The 15,940-nt window shown below is 44.5% G+C and overlaps 3 protein-coding genes across 11 annotated transcripts in view; 2 read left to right on the forward strand and 1 right to left on the reverse strand.

Moving 5' to 3' along the window:
* The window catches only part of apbb2b (amyloid beta (A4) precursor protein-binding, family B, member 2b), a 106,513-nt gene extending 99,926 nt beyond the window's left edge, over nucleotides 1–6,587 (reverse strand). For all 9 annotated transcript variants that reach the window (XM_035425841.1, XM_035425840.1, XM_035425839.1 and 6 more), the window contains exon 1: nucleotides 6,467–6,587. The gene's annotated coding sequence lies outside the window, so the exon portion shown is untranslated. The remainder of the gene's footprint in view (nucleotides 1–6,466) is intronic.
* Nucleotides 6,588–11,295: 4,708 nt separating this feature from the next.
* Nucleotides 11,296–12,519, forward strand: LOC118232563 (serine/threonine-protein kinase pim-2-like). The gene is made up of 2 exons (XM_035427627.1): nucleotides 11,296–11,496; nucleotides 12,211–12,519. Exons 1-2 carry the CDS (start codon nucleotides 11,296–11,298, stop codon nucleotides 12,517–12,519), a joined length of 510 nt encoding a protein of 169 aa, XP_035283518.1.
* A 188-nt stretch (nucleotides 12,520–12,707) lies between these two features.
* LOC118230976 (serine/threonine-protein kinase pim-2-like) lies at nucleotides 12,708–13,476 on the forward strand. The gene is made up of 2 exons (XM_035424326.1): nucleotides 12,708–12,993; nucleotides 13,292–13,476. Exons 1-2 carry the CDS (start codon nucleotides 12,720–12,722, stop codon nucleotides 13,381–13,383), a joined length of 366 nt encoding a protein of 121 aa, XP_035280217.1. The 5' UTR covers nucleotides 12,708–12,719; the 3' UTR covers nucleotides 13,384–13,476.
* The last annotated feature ends 2,464 nt before the right edge of the window (nucleotides 13,477–15,940 follow it).

Here is a 15,940-nt window from a genome sequence, read left to right on the forward strand (position 1 = left end):
ATTTTACAAAGGTTAAATAAACAATTAAAATAAATCCGACAACCAAACTTGCGAGTATGAAAAGATGTTGCAAAATATAGGCCATTGTGAACTCTCCTCCAATAGAAAATCTGATTCCATTTCTTCCGAGATAATTAGAAGGCTCCTGGTTCATGTCTGATGCCTGGTTTACTGAAGAGTGAAATACAGAAAGCGTCTATAAAAAGAATGTCTGTATACATGGAGGCTGTGCGGAACGGTGGAACACGGATGGGTATAACCCCTCCCCCCTCCCCAAAATACATACTTTGCCTCTCGCAAAGAATTTGATCTCTCAGCATATTGCATGGAAACATGACTGGAGATCTGCTGTTCATTTGCATTAAACCTAGGGCGTGCAGGCTTCCAGCAAGTTCTTCATGGAACAATGGAAGACAACAAGAGCAGGTGCTGAGCCCTGAAGATCTGATCTTGAAAACACAAGACAACGCCATCGAGAAAAGATGCCAATTTCTGCAGTTTTTTCTGGGAGGATAAGCGTCAGCTACAGCCTTCTCACCTTACACCGTAAGGTCATGTTTTCCCAACACTGACACATTCATACGGGCCATATAACTGACAAGCCACACCTCACGGACACTAGTGCTGCATTTACAAGTACTTAAAAATATACTGCAACATATTTTACTACTGCACTACAGAGGTTAAGGAACCAACTTCACAAAAGCCACGTGACAGCATTGTAAAACACCAATGTACACTCCGAGATCTTGCCAGCGTCTTGTGCGGTATGGCCGACTATCGCTGTTCTGCCTTTCTCCAGCAAAAAGCCTGCAAAGGTCATGTAACAACGTGTCTCCGCTTGCGTCCGTGTGACTCTGCGTCCACGTGGCAAGAACGCTGGTACGTTACTGAGCCCAGCATCTCTGTACCGAAATCCAAGTGAATACCTGCATCAATTCAGGGGCTAGCACCTTAAAAATCAAGGCACATGTCCGAGTTCCCCTACGGACACAAGCTTCCCCGATGCGCTACACGGCAGCTAGGACACAAGCTGTTCTCCTAAACACACAACCCCCCCCACCCCCCCCCCCAACCCCAGACTCCCTCTTCTGAGAGTGCTCCATCACATCATCGCCTGGCAACTCCTCAACAGGAGTTAAGGGTCATTTCTGCCGGAGCGGGGAATGACTTCGACGCGGCCGGCTGTCACGAGACCCCGGAGAGCCGCCCAGACGCCGCGGCAGCACCGCGCCGCCGCTTCCCCGCGACGCCACGCAGGAAATGACTGCCCTACCTGCTCCGGAGCGCAATGTAATTACGGTCTCGCACAGAGGACGGGCCGCGCGCGGTGCAAGCGCAGGGCACCGGCAGAGGAAAGTTAGAGGAAGAGAAAAGGAACACAATAGCTTCTCGCTGATAAGGTCACAATGACTGTCAATCACAGTGACAGAAAGAAAGAGGGGGAAAAAAGGGAGAGATGCTGGCAGACAGAGAGGCAGGGAGACTGAGAGACAGGCAGGGAATGAGAGCGAGAGAGAGAAAGGGAAAGAGAGGGAGAGCAAGAGAGAGAGAAGCCACCTTAAGGTGAGATTTTTGTTCTTCACACCAAAAATATAGAAGGGATGTGACTTAATGAAAAAAAAATAGGTATATAAAGCTTTGAAGATTTCTGCTTTTTAAAAAAAAAAAAAAGAAAAAAAAGAATCACACTTATTTAAAATGAGCTACCACTGTCCATCATCATGACATTCCAGACGCAGGGCTCCTGGAGTCTTGCCTGACCTTGTGAGTCTTTATTGATTAGATCACAAAAGGAATGGGGTGTGGGGTGGGGTGGGGTGTGGGTTGGGGAAGGGGGGGGGCAAACACAACAGCACTAACAAGGAAACAGTATCCCAACTCAGGAGGGGAACAATTACAGACTGCAGGCAGCAACAAACTCCCCGAACATATGGAATAAACTCCTCTGCTTATGAACATGGGGTTCAGAGGGCGGAATAGGGCTTCTTGTGTTGACAAGAGAAAGATTAGAGAGAGCAGGCTTGTTCTGCGGTCGGGGCTGGGAGTGGCCCTGCGGCGAACATGCGAGGCGCAGCGGCGACACGTGCGGGGAGGGACGGCGAGCGCCCCATCTGCGCGCCCCCTCTTTAATGAACAGGGCCTTGCTTTTCGTTCCTGAGCAAACGCGTCTCGGGCCCCACCCGCTGCCCGGAGGTGGCCACGAGTCCGTCGCGACCGCGCCGGGTTCCGGAGCCTTCCGCGACAATCCCCGCCATTGTCGGGGCCCTCCAGGGGTGGCGACGCTCGCTGGCCGGCGACGACGCGGAGGGGAGTCAAAGAGCCGATTGACGGCGAGACTCCCACAAGCCGGCCGAACAACGGAGCGGCTTATCTGGCCGAGGTTTTGTTTTCGCTTCCCGGAGCACGACAAAAAAACAATGAGCGCTTATCGACATCTGACGGATCACGAGCAACACTTCACACAGAATTCTCCCCTTTCAAAAAGCCAACCGGTCACATTAGGCTACTGAAAGAGGGAAATAAAAATCTTTTTTTTAAAGTGGCCTTCAATGGTGAAAGCGGCTTTTTAAAAAGGAGAGCAAGGAAAGTAGGCAGCCCAGTTCCTTTCACATTTCTTCACTTTATTCCAACAAGGGAAAGCAGAGAGGGTTATAGGCAGGGATGGGGGGGGGGGAAGTGCAGAAAGTGTCACGGCACTGAATCAAGCCCTCCGGCCCAAACGGGAGGGTTCGCGTACGGGTTCGAGTGCTGGCTGCCCCGCCAACTGCGACACGGTCTGGCGCAGGATGTTTGTTTACAGGTAATTATGCGGGCAGAGGTGTGAATTGTTTATCGAGCGCACGCATCGTTCTTTCGCATCGATTTACAGATTTTCTCGGGGCGTTTAAGATGAAACGGCGGTCCGCTGACGATGTCGGGTCTCTTCCGCCCGGTCTCCTTGAGAAACCTACAAGATCAGCACCTCCGCTGCCAAGAATGCCAACTCCGCCCTACCCTACCTGCGCGTGTTTACCTTTCCACGTCTCAGCGTGGGACGAGGCACAGAACACCCCCCACCCCGCCCCCGCCCCCACTGCACCAGACCGCAGTGCCGCTACGTGTCTTCTCAGCCAATCAATGGCACGTGACAAACGCAACGCACTGTGCCCCTCACTTTCAAACACACCAACAGCAAATTATCAGAGATCAGTTGCTTCTATCTGGCCTTGCTTTGAGAATGAAAACAACGGATGCGATTTGCAGCTGTGAATGTAACACGCTCCCGGATGTGCTCTCTTCCTCTTTACTTATCATCTGCTTGATGGTTTTTTTTTTTTCATGTTTAGGGTCTGTGACACCCAAGTCTTTTCAGGATCACACTGTTCCACAGGTGACCTTCTTTCACCAAGGACACGATTCACACTGTCTCACAGCAGAGGAGAGGGGAGGCGCGTGATCAGATTGGTAGACGACAAAACCGTGTCTTTTTCCCCACATGTACTTTTTCTGATGATGTTGCCACATAACTGGAACATAAACAAGTAAGCAACTACCTGCCATTTTCTGTGTGCTCTCCAAAGGAGGCAGGCCATAGGGTGCTAACTGTAAATTACACTGACTGCTCATATTGATGCTTATCCAAGACTGCCTACGAACCGTACAGTATTGAGTATTACACATTCTGCAAAATATTTGTACAGCTGGGCTTCTGCAGGGGAAACTGAGGTGAAGCGCTATATTCAATGACACGACAGCAGTATCCCACGCAGTATTTAGATACTCAAAACTCACGTAAAGAATCCCAAACCTCACTCCCCGGAACATCAAATTCGTCATCACTAAATATCTGATTTCAAGGGGCTTCTAATTTTTGGGGGGATTTCATACATCTTGGCAATCTCTAGAATAGTCTATTGACAGTGACATCATATAAACACGTGAAAAGTGTAAGATGCGGACAAGAGAACAAACTGTGCGCCAGAGAATTATATCACCCGCGTGCTGCTCACAAACTCTGAGATTAGCACTGCTGGTGACTTTCACTGATGACTTGGTTCATGAATAAATTCCCAGCACTGTGCGCGCTATAGGCCTATGCCTCAAACCATTTTCACGCCGGTAAATTATTTTACGATAGGCGCAATTGCCACCTTACATGTTCACCGACTTCTATTAGAACATAGAGATTTCTGGGCAGTGTTGGTCTGGCTACTGACAGATTTCTGAGGAAGAGTACAGGAATCACCAGGAGGTGTCAACGAAATCAAATAGCCTACGCCTTGCACAACAGGATGAAAATTGCCTGGCGAGAGCAGCAGCACCGAGGACACTATCAGTTATAATGGAATACATTTGCATGCCTTCCCCTTACACGTCACTGCTCTCAGCCAACATGTGGCAAAAATAAATAGCAGCCTACAGAAATCAACAGGCGGACATTTGTGCTTTTATCACGGTGACAGGTAACATTTGACTGCGGCACAGTTATTTAAACAGAAGTAAACAAAACTCAAATGAATTGACTCCTTCGGTGTCTGCGATTCAAATATTAGGCTACCCAATGATCTGCACCAGCGGAGTGGTTGCTGAATTATTTGCTGATGCAGATTATCACCACTCAGCAACCGACCGTGCAGTCGACTGAGAGACCAGTGCATCGTGAAAAAATACGGCAGACTTTGAAACTTGCAATATACTTTTTTATATCAAAAGTAAAATGTTGGCCAAACACTGCAGCAATGACGTTACACCGACGAACTAGTGGCAAAAGCATAGATGCGGCAGGCCTACGTGCTTTTTATCTGTTTTGTTTCACTTTTAAATAGGCTACGGCACACGTGCATACAACGGCAGTCACAGTTTAAATGTTACATTGATGTGGGTCAGTGAAAGCTTCCCGGGATGTAGCTTCCATAAAGTAGAAACGGTTGTGTCCCTTGTCGTGGCCTACTTTTTCAAGCAAAAAGACTATGCTCGTCGTTGTTGCGAAATTGGATTTTACTCCATTTTACCTTGTGTTACCAACTTGTTAAAACTTTCCTGCTCCCAGTTTCTAACACACCAAAATGTAGGCTACCCATAATTTGAGGCTATACCCCATTAGGAGATTGTGCAGATAAATTCAACAATTTTACGTTTAACATTTTATAACGTCGTCGCATTGTTAAAATGCGGAGGTATTTCGCTTTAGTCCTTCCACCAGATATGTGATCTCAAATTATGTAGGCTATGGTGCTATATAGTGGAATATAGTTGCATAACATAAAACAAAAACGCCATTGTATTCGACCAACGGGAACCATTCATTATTGTAAGCAAAGGTGGAAACGCTTATAACTTGGGAAATACAAAGGACACCAAGAAAACAAACAAACAAACATAAAAGAAACACACATCCAGGACCGAGAAAGGGCAAGTCAACTTAGAGTAGAAACATCCTATTAAGGGTATTCAGTCTTTTTAAAGGCGATTTACCCGTATAAGCTGATCATCAACTTGTCCTACAATCCTATACCATTATACTAATAAAGGGGAAACAATCCAATAATCGTGTCAAATATTCAGCATTAGCACTTGTAAATAGTATAAATCGTCACATTAGCCTAGCAGCCGTAGAACAGCCTGGCTGTTACTGGCGTCCCTAAACAAAATCACTTCTCCCTGGTATGTCGCATCCTTATGTGCATTCCCGTCTGGCGTTATCACCGCATTGTTTAACATTGTTTAACGTCACAATCTGCTTAATTACAATGTAATGTGCTTTGTAATATTTACGACATTCCCTAAAGTTATAGCTCAGTGCTTGCCAACTAAGCCTAATGTTAGGCGAAGCAACAGAAACGAAAAGATTATTCATCATTCCCATTATCCTTGCTTTTCAGTTAACTAGCCAACACAAATATGTTTAGCCATATGAAGGAATGTAGATACATTTGGACGTTTAAAACTATGTCTAAAGAAACCGAAAAGGGTTTTCAAAAATTTTCCCTTTCTTTCATTTTCTTTTGCTATCTCCGCTCCATGCAACTCCGTCTGTTCACATATAGTAGCTTACCGAGGGGAAGCGCCTCCCAAATGAAATAGAAACGCAATCTTACAGCAATGCAGTGCAGAAGAAGGGATGTCGCAAGTTGTGGAATTTAATTACATTTCTGTTGGAAGTAGCGTTTTAACAAGCTACATGTTGATTGTGTATAAATTAACTCCTCCAAAATCTACACAGGGCTGGAAGAACAGAGGACCCTAGCTGCCGCAACAACCCCCTAGCTATGTCCCCCACCTCCTCCCGTCTACATACTAGAGAATACTGATTTCATCACGCAGTCCAGCAGGGAAGAAACCCCCCAAAACACAAAATCAGATATTCACAGCTGAAAATTACATTTAAATTCATTTTATGCCAATCGTCTCCAGTCAGATTTACTCGGGGATTCAAAATAGTGCTCATATGTCAGCAGAATGTCTTGCAAACCTCATCACTCACCTAGATCTCTGGAGCTGTTTTCCTCTGCTGTTCGCCTCCCAGATGTCACTGCCTCCCAACGTCGCCGAGGTTTCAGCTCCAGTCGCTCCGGAACTGAACGCTCCAATCACAGTGCTAAGCACAGGAAATAGTTTCCGCCGACTTCTGTGAAGCCGCGCGGTGTTGGGGGGAGGGGGGTGGGGGGGATTATAATAATTCTAATCATTGCCATAATGATTGTAATGAGTAACAGGCCGAATTCATAGTTTGAGTTTGAAACTTATGTGTTCTGTAGGTAATCATGCAGTCTATACACATGTGTGGGTGGGGGTGTGTGAGCATGCTTATAATGTTTATTTAGGTTTGTCTTAACATAATAGTATAAACACAGGTGTTGCTTTTGCTTGTAGATTCCATTATCACACTTCGAAACATGAACACATTCAATCAGTTTTTAAATGTATTGCTTTCAATTGCATGGAATGTGCTTAATGCAGATGGCAATTTACTTAATCAAAGGTAGACCAATATATGGAAACGGAACCTGCAACTTTTTTTTCATTTTTACTGCAACCCTGTTCTCTAGCCACTATATTACACGACTCCAGGGCAGTTCTGTGTACCCAGTAACCCCAAGGTGTGTCTCTGGAGAGAATTCATGACCCAATGGCAGTTCCATTTCCGCTTTGCTTTTATGTTCTGCTTCCTTCCATCGGGGGCTCTTTCTGTTTGACCTGTGATTCAAAATGGCCCCGGTCTCAGTCTGTTGGAAAAATTAGGGAGGAAATTGGATTTCTACACATCTGTCTCGACTGACAGGCTTCAGCAGGTTTTCTTTTTTTTGTTGTTAATGTGTTCTCACAAGAGTACTCCTTCCAGAAATAGTTACATCTCCTAATTGGAAACTGCACGTACAGTTGTGGATATACATTTGTATATTGACGTATGTGTCGTCACATACATTGGAATTTCATATCCTTTTACAGAAGTGGTGATTGAGAACCTCTGCTCAAACCCCAACAGCAACAGCAGCTACAAACAATGATATTTATTAACCAATGTGCGCACACAGGGGATAGAAACCCCAAGGCAGTCAACAAGAGGTCTGCTCTAGCCTTTGCAATAAATTCCATTTTATAGAGTCTCATGAGGGACCCCTTTACCAGTGCCCTTCCAGAAGCCCAGAATTGTTATGAATTATTCCACCAGCCACATTCCTGGACATGCCCTACTCCCCTGGCCACCTCCCTGGACCTGTGTCCATCTCCTAGCAACCGATGTGACTAAATCACATGTTTGCACTTGTTGTTTGGCTTGATGTGCGAAATGCTTAGTTCCACTGCAGGGTCATATGTAATATTCACATTAACCCCAGCATCATGTAGAGCTCGTTAAAAATGAACACCTTCATATCGTTCGGGCATATTTTGCAGGTGGAGGGGAAACAATGGCAATGGGTCAGAAGCTGAGTGACACATTTCATACGAGAAGACACTCACGCAGACATGTGCACCCTCTTACGGACACTTGAAGTGTCATGCGCTAATTTAGGACCTGGCCTTGCGAGCAATAAGGCAGCGATTTGAAGGGATAAATGCTGTCCCGTGACCTTCAGCGCCTTTGACCATGGAATTGACACACAGCCGTGTCATGTGAGAAAGACCACGAAAGTGGCACAAATGAGAAACTTTGCACACATCAAAGACTAGCCTATATCGCATTTGCACCACATGCACAAGATTGCAGCAAGTCAGCAGGACAAATAGTATAAGAGCCAAACACATGGGCAATATTCAATTAATAAATCAAGTCAATGAAAAATAATGTGATTATTACAAATAGCTGGGAAAATATCCAGATGAAATGTGGGAAGGAGACACATTAGCAACCATGATGGTCTATTTAAGTGGCAAAAGGATCAACTATTCCGCAAATAACTGCAAAACTGACAACAACAGCAACAACAACAATTATAATAATTATAATAATAATGCAGACAGAAATACCATGAAATACAGTAGTTTATGTATTTTAATGGCTGAATTCATAATGGTGTTTACAGTATTTCAAGTATTAAAAAAATCAAATTTGTTCATTTGATCAACAATCTGCTGACTGTTGAAAAATATTCTCACATTTTGAAATGCAATTTTTTATATATATGATGTCATAAGACCAATCAATATTATGATGTCACAGTGTTGCTCAGACAACAGGAGCAAAGGTTCTGTAGTACATATAAAACTCCCAACCATTGTCTGACCAACCATTGCCACTTATTATTAGACTGTGTCGCATATTATTTAACTGCAGAACAGAAATATATCTTTTGTAGTGCCATTATGAATAGCAATCCTGCACCAGAAACGGTGAAAGGATCCCAGAGGCCAAAGAGGCAGGAGGAGGGAGAAGAGAGGGAGCAGAGGGGAATGAAGAGAAAACCTAGTAGCGGTTGCTGGAACAGGAGAGGCAGGGGAAAGAAAAGAAGGAACAAGGAGGAGAAGGAGAAAGAAAGAGAGAAAGAGCCTTCCAGCACAGTCGTAGAGGGTCAGAGTGGGAGGAGGAGGAAGAAGCACTCCTTCTCCCATAAAAACCAGCCCTCCCCTGGGTCCTTTTCCTGTTCTCAGAACGCGGAGGGTCCAAGTGCAAGGACAGACAGTAGAAGGTGCTGTCCAGTGCCCTATAATGACCCAACCTGCCAGCGAAGAGGTCAGAGAACATCCAGGATCTTAATCTGTCATTTTATCTCATTTAGCCTCTTTTTTCCTTTTGTTATTTGGTTTGGAAAGAAAATAATTTATTATTATTATTATTATTATTATTATTATTATTATTATTATTATTATTATTATTAACAACAACAACAACACCAATACTACTACTACTACTAATAATAATAATAATAATAAACTAATAACTGTTTGAGTTTCAACAAAAGAGAAGCCTTTCCCCCCATCCTTTGACTTGTAACCAATATAAAGAACTATGAACTGTAGGGCTGCAAAACCATTGATTAACAACAATTCACAATTAATATTCTTACCTGTTGGGCCAAGGACGATGTTTTGGTCCCAGTTTACTATTCAGGTGACTTAAATATTAGGATCAAGCCGCTCATTTAATTATACAGAATATCTTTCCCATCAATTTCAACAGTGTTTGAGGAAAAGCACGAAGAGGGATGTACTATTGGAACAGGGAGCTATGGCAGGGTGTACTCGGGCCTCAGAAAGGAAGACATGTTGCCAGTATGAACCACTCACCAAAACCGAAACAAAACAATGTTAGAATACTAATATACAGCACACTTCACATTCCACAGTACTGTTTTAAATTTCACCTGTATCACATGTATCCAAAAATAAAATAAAATAAAGTACGGACAGAATTGGACAGAATGAGTACATACAGTAATGTGAGTGTTCGCTTGCATTTGCTCTCCAGGTGGCAGTAAAACATATCCCACTGCACAAGGTGACCTGGGCTACTACAGTGAGTAGTTTCTTTTGCAGAGTTCGTGATGAAACTCAGTGGGGCTTTATCATAAAGTGTGACACTTCAAACGTGCTATGTCTTAAAGGAATAGTTCAATGCTTTTTGGCTATCGTACAAAAACATTAGACACTATCTACGAGTTGCATGTTAACTGTTCTACCTCTGTGAACGGTTGCCGATGGAAGCAACGTTAGATTTGCCATTTAATGACGGAAATAAACCTTCTAATATCTCCAAAAGCCAAGTTGTTTGCACTGGCATCTTGTATGTTTATAACAAGTAAAAACAACAATGACGCACAGTGTCATTGATGCGTAGAACCGCTCATACGTAGCACTCCCCGAATTTCAGCTACTTGAGTACTAATAGCTCCCCCTTGTGGAGAAGCTTCAGCCTGCTGAACGTGAGTGAGTGAGTTACAAGTCAGGTCCATGAGGTGCTTCAGGTCTGAAAACAGAAAAACAAGACCTTAGTTGTTTTAGAGGCAGGTAAATTCAGAACTATAATTGACAAATAACCCTGTATATATCCACTGGGCATAGTGATTAGTAGCTGTGCAGCGCCACTTGAAGCATGAGTTTGGAGTTGCCAGGTATGCAGTACTATAGGCTGCAGTGGGAGCACAAGTTTACAGCCAGTGACATGTATACCTGGCAACCCCAAACTCACGCTTGTAGACTTAACTTAGCAGAGCTAGCGTTGCTTCCATCTGCAGCCATTCATAGAGCTACGACAGTTAGCATGCAGCCTGTAGATCATGTCTAATATTTTTGTGCGGGACACACAGAGGTGAAATTGGTATCAATCTTATGATCTAGCTATGGGTTAGATAGCTAAAAAACGAATTTCTCGAAAAGTTGGACTATCCCTTGAACAAATAATAACATATACATACTGTATATATAATTGAAACAAATGTTCCATCATATAAATATTGGATTCACAGGCTGAGCCAGTGTAAATATCCTGACTGTAACTGTGTTTGACAATACCTGTGTGCTGTAGTCCTGTCACCGTGTTTGATACTTTGATAAAGTGTGTTTGAGTCCTGTCACCTGTGTTTTGTAGTTTTGACAGTAGCTATGCTTGACATCACAAACAGAACCTGTGCTGGATACACCAGACACCAGTGTGTCTCATACATCAGCTGTGCTTGATATTCATGGCCGTTCCCCCGATTGTTTCCTCTGACAATAACTGCATGTAAATTGTGATTGACGCCCCTGACAGTGCCATACCTGTGATTGACATGTGTGAACTGACAGTGTATCCAATTTTTGACCCGGACAGTGTCTGTGATTGATTCCTCTGTCTGGACCGTGTCTGCTGCCCCCTCATAGAACCAAGACGGGCAAATGCAAGAGATCCCCCTGGAGGTTTTCCTGCTGCTGATCATGAGCACGGGCAGCCCCTCCCCCAAGGGCGTGATTCGCCTCCTGGACTGGTACAAGCTGCAGGAGGAGGTGCTCCTCGTTCTGGAGCGGCCCCTTCCTTCCTTGGACCTCTTCGATTTTGTCTTGCAGAGAGGCGGGTTTCTGCAGGAGGGCGAGGCGAAGGTAACAGAACGGCGTCGCGTTCCAGCAACGTGGGAACTTGCCAGATCACAATGTGTACATTTGCTCTCAGAATGAGTGAGATAATGAGAACATACATTCCCACATCAGGCCAATATGAGGAAGCCGTACTGTCTTAGAGGAGTTGGCCAATTAAGAATAATATGCAGCATATTACTGCACATTATCAGAGCAGTGCACTCTGCTACCTTTGTGTTCATGTAGTCTACTCTGCTATACTTGACCCATTGCCATTGGTCCCTGGTACGACAATCTGAAGCCCAAGACATGGCAGTCCTAGGTGTCTGTTTTTTTGGGGGAGATAGGCCATTTGAAGCGCAAACTCACACACACACACACACACACACACACACACATACACATATGCATACACACACAACATACGCACACACACACGCACACACACACATTTTTTTCCTTCTCTAATGAAGGGGACCAGTTTTTTGGACAGAGAAAAAGCAAAACACACAGTTCAATGTGGCTTCATTACATACAAAACCACAAACATCTGTGAGACACGGTCATATAAAAATGTGAGAGGGCTAGGAAACCAACATCCCCCCAACCCCCCTCCCTCCCTTCCCTTCCCTCTTTCCCGACTCTGACACGTAGATTTCACACGCATTGTTCAGACCGGACCTCCCGCTGAGGCACCATACAATCGCGTCCCCCCCGGTTCCCCTCCGCTCTCTGCAGGTGATACTGAGGCAGCTGGTGGAGGCCGTGCTGGAGATCCACGGGAGGGGGGTGGTGCACCGCGACATCAAGCTGGACAACGTGCTGGTGCAGACGGACGCCAGCGGCCCGCTCGTACACGTGCTGGACTTCGGCTGCGGCGCCATGCTGAACGAGAGTCCCCACAAGTTCCACGGTAGGGGATCCGCTGACAGTGTCAGGGCCTCATTAAAAATTCTGGATGAAATTATACAACACAAAGACGGAAAAAAAATTAAGCTTGGGGAATGGGCACCAGCTGAGATTGAAAGCATAGAAACCCTACAGTAAAAAAAATTAATCTAAATTAGTTTTATTTAAAAGGGGTTTATTGTATGGGGAGCTGGCATTTCCACTGGAGTAAGGCAAGCAACAAAAGAGTTCAGAATTCAGTAAGTCACAGCACATATGGTTTAATTACTGGATATCCTGTGTTGACACTGCTGATTGGCTTCTGATTTTGCATGGGTGGGGATTTTTATTCCCCTGAAATGACGAAACTCCACAGCACACAGAGTGGCCGTTTAATAGAATGGCCAAGAGCGCCCCCTGGCTACAGCTGCCACTGTTCTCCGTCCTGCACAGCTGGCACCTGCCTGCACATGCCCCCAGAGTGCTACCTGCGCTCCGAGTTCCACGCGGTGCCCTCCACCGTCTGGCAGCTGGGGATCGTGCTGTACCAGATGCTGACCCGGATCCTTCCCTTCAGCACCCCCAAAGAAATCATCTACCAGGAGCTCTACCTGTGGCAGGAGCTCACCAACGGTAAGCCAGAAGGGTTGTTTCTTCGCCTTCACAATTTAAATGTTTCTTTGACTTCTCTTCTAAAAAAGCAAATGAAAACAAAAACAGAACCTTGAAAGAGGTCCTCTAAATATATTTTGTGGGGAAAAAATGTTTGCGCTTGAAATTTAGTTTTCCCTTGATACGGAAAACAGATAGTTGGATACGTCAAAGAGACAGCTATTATACTAGCTGTTGCTCAACCAAATATTTTCACAGGGTTATATTCACTCACAGAACCGCTAACCGTATTCTGTTTGTTTTTGTGGATCTCCCTCAGAGTGCAAAGACCTCCTGCAACGCTGCCTGGACAAGCGGCTTCGGGGCCGGCCGACCCTGGAGGAGATCCTACAGCACGCTTGGTTTCAGTAAGACCGCGGGGGGACGAGGCAACGGGCAACGTGTCCATCGCCACTGTTACCGCAGAAACCCAAGCGTGGGTATGGCTCGTTTTCCCCCGGGTGTTTACGTTGGGTACAGTCTTCAGCGCGGGGGTAGACTTGTCACCGATACCGCAAGGGTTTAGTGCGCACATGCACTGCAAATGACCCGCGCAGCCATGACAACGTAAATCGCAGAAACGACGGACGTCACAGACAGCGGGGAGACTGCAATATTGCAGGTGGCAGCTAATATTACAGCAGAAGCGAGCAAACTTCTTTTTACCGTTCTGTGTCACACCCCTAAGAAAGGAACCTTGGGATTAAAGTGGAGGAAATTTATATATTGTCGATGAATGGTTTTGGATATTATGTTGATATTACATTTATTACATATTATACTTATTACGCCAAAAAGAGCAATTGTTGTAAAATATTGCATGAATCAACAAACTCTGTTCATGAATGCAGTGTTTCCATAACTTATGGTAGTACTGTATACCCATAACATTATTGGGATATTTAAAGCAATACAGAGATACAATTAATGCAGAAAATACAAAGTACATACTATCTTTATCTCAATTCCAAACATTATAAACATATAGTTTATACATATATACATAAGTTCCAAGTCTGTACATAAGACATCTGTACATATGTACAGACAAACAGTATCAATACGGACATAACTGGCCCGAGCCTGGCTAAATGAGTGATCACAATAAGCTCAATAATGAATTATATGCTCTCAAATTCCATCCTCAACATTTGCTAGCTAAATGCAAAATAGGTTTTTTAATTAATTTAATTTGGTTTAATTTGGAGATTAAAACAAGATATGACATGATCATTTTAACATCCCGCCCTCATTCTATCTCTGTTAATACGTGTCCTTCTGTTGCGATGAGCACATAGTACCCACAGACCAGTCCAGAGACAGATCCCCATAACCAGCATTAAAGGGGAATAAATGTCATTGCAGCTCCATTCAAAGAATTAAAAAAAAATATATATATTTATTCAATGATTTTTGTCTTTTACTTACACATATTTTTGTTACGCAAACTGGTTGTGAACCATGAGGTGGTTTCTGCCCACAGTACAACCTGTGACATACCTGTAGTTCCTATCGCATGGAAAAATGCAAGATAAGACCAGCTTTCAGTCAAAGACCTCTAATTAATTAGATTCTGTATTACTCACAAACTGATAATGTCCCCTGTGCTTGAGCTAACAGGCCTTCTGTCATGGGAGAATGAAAAAATGCTGCGTTTGTTTAACAGAAGTAATCGGTTGAGCAAGAAATGACTCCCTTAAACAAGCAGATTAAGACTTTGTGAAAGGGGATATTGAGTGTTGTTCACAATACCTGCTTTGTATTATTGATTACATAATGCGTTCAGAGAAAGACTGTGGGAGACTGTGAGATGGTAACTTGGCTGCACGCACTGTAAATACTGTGGCTCCCCCTTCTGGCAAATATTCAAAACATTTCTGATTTGTAAAAGGCACCATACACAGCAATATAAGATTGATGACCTTCAATCTTTGATCTTCATTGAGATCAGTTTTATTTCTTTCCTAATTTCCTCCATCTTCATCCCTTTCAAAAGTTCATCCCAGTGTTATTTAATATGTCTATTATTATTATTGTTCTTGTTGTTTTGTTGTTATTGTTCTGTTTATTATTACTACTACTACTGTTATTATTTTATAATGTATTTAAATTTCAAGTTAAACAGTTTTACAGCAATAGAGCAGCTGTGAAATTCCTCTAGTCAGTTTCAGAATTGCCGAGTTGATTGTTGCCAAAGGCCTAGCTGCTGTTTGTGTCAATAATCGTAGTACAGAATCGTTTAATAAATCTAGCCAGGCAGCCGCTGCAGCATGTTAACTGTTAATGGGTATTAGTGTGTTACTTCTGTGTTCATGTGCAGCTAGCCAATCATTTGGCACCCTAAGTTGCGCCAGTATTTGCATAACAGCTGCAGGCTACGTATAAAAAGGGCGCACAGCTGGCGCTCGCATCCAGTTCCTTCCGTGTCATGCTTGTTGGGTTTTCCAGTGCTTTACTGGTTATTAATTATGACTCAACTGCAAGATCCGGGTGGTCTGTTCCTCACTGAAATTGCTACATTTGTGTCAGTGGGTCTTCAAATCGAAGAAGACCTTACACGCCTACTCAAGAGATGGCCAGAGGGGATGAGTAAGCAGAAGAAGGCAGTGCAGATAGCAACCCCATGGCAGGAAAGGGCTAATTGTGGGGTAGGATCAATGGGTTTGCAGCCCAGGGCGACACTGAGTGAAATTTCCATGAGCACACATTTCCATTTCCGCCTGCTGCAGCCTAGCGCCCTGCAGGAGATTACGAATACATTATCTCGCGCGGTGCTAGCAGAGCCTGCGGCGGCCTGTCTGCTGGGGACCGTGGGAACCCTCCGCTAAGCCTACCACGCCTTGCTAGCAAGTCAGTGACGCGGGGTCCGACTGCGACCTGCACTTGCTTCGGCGGAGCTCCGTCCCACAAGCCACGGATAGGGGGAACT

This window comes from Anguilla anguilla, chromosome 7 (genome assembly GCF_013347855.1).
Source record: "Anguilla anguilla isolate fAngAng1 chromosome 7, fAngAng1.pri, whole genome shotgun sequence".
NCBI classification, from domain to species: domain Eukaryota; kingdom Metazoa; phylum Chordata; class Actinopteri; order Anguilliformes; family Anguillidae; genus Anguilla; species Anguilla anguilla.

Bases quoted from the DNA above. Each gene is read 5' to 3' on its own strand.
- LOC118232563 (XM_035427627.1), top strand. From the start codon at position 11,296: ATGCAAGAGATCCCCCTGGAGGTTTTCCTGCTGCTGATCATGAGCACG. The intron at 11,497-12,210 runs GTAACAGAACGG...CGCTCTCTGCAG, and splicing joins TGCAGGAGGGCGAGGCGAAG to GTGATACTGAGGCAGCTGGT.
- LOC118230976 (XM_035424326.1), top strand. From the start codon at position 12,720: ATGACGAAACTCCACAGCACACAGAGTGGCCGTTTAATAGAATGGCCA. The intron at 12,994-13,291 runs GTAAGCCAGAAG...GATCTCCCTCAG, and splicing joins GTGGCAGGAGCTCACCAACG to AGTGCAAAGACCTCCTGCAA.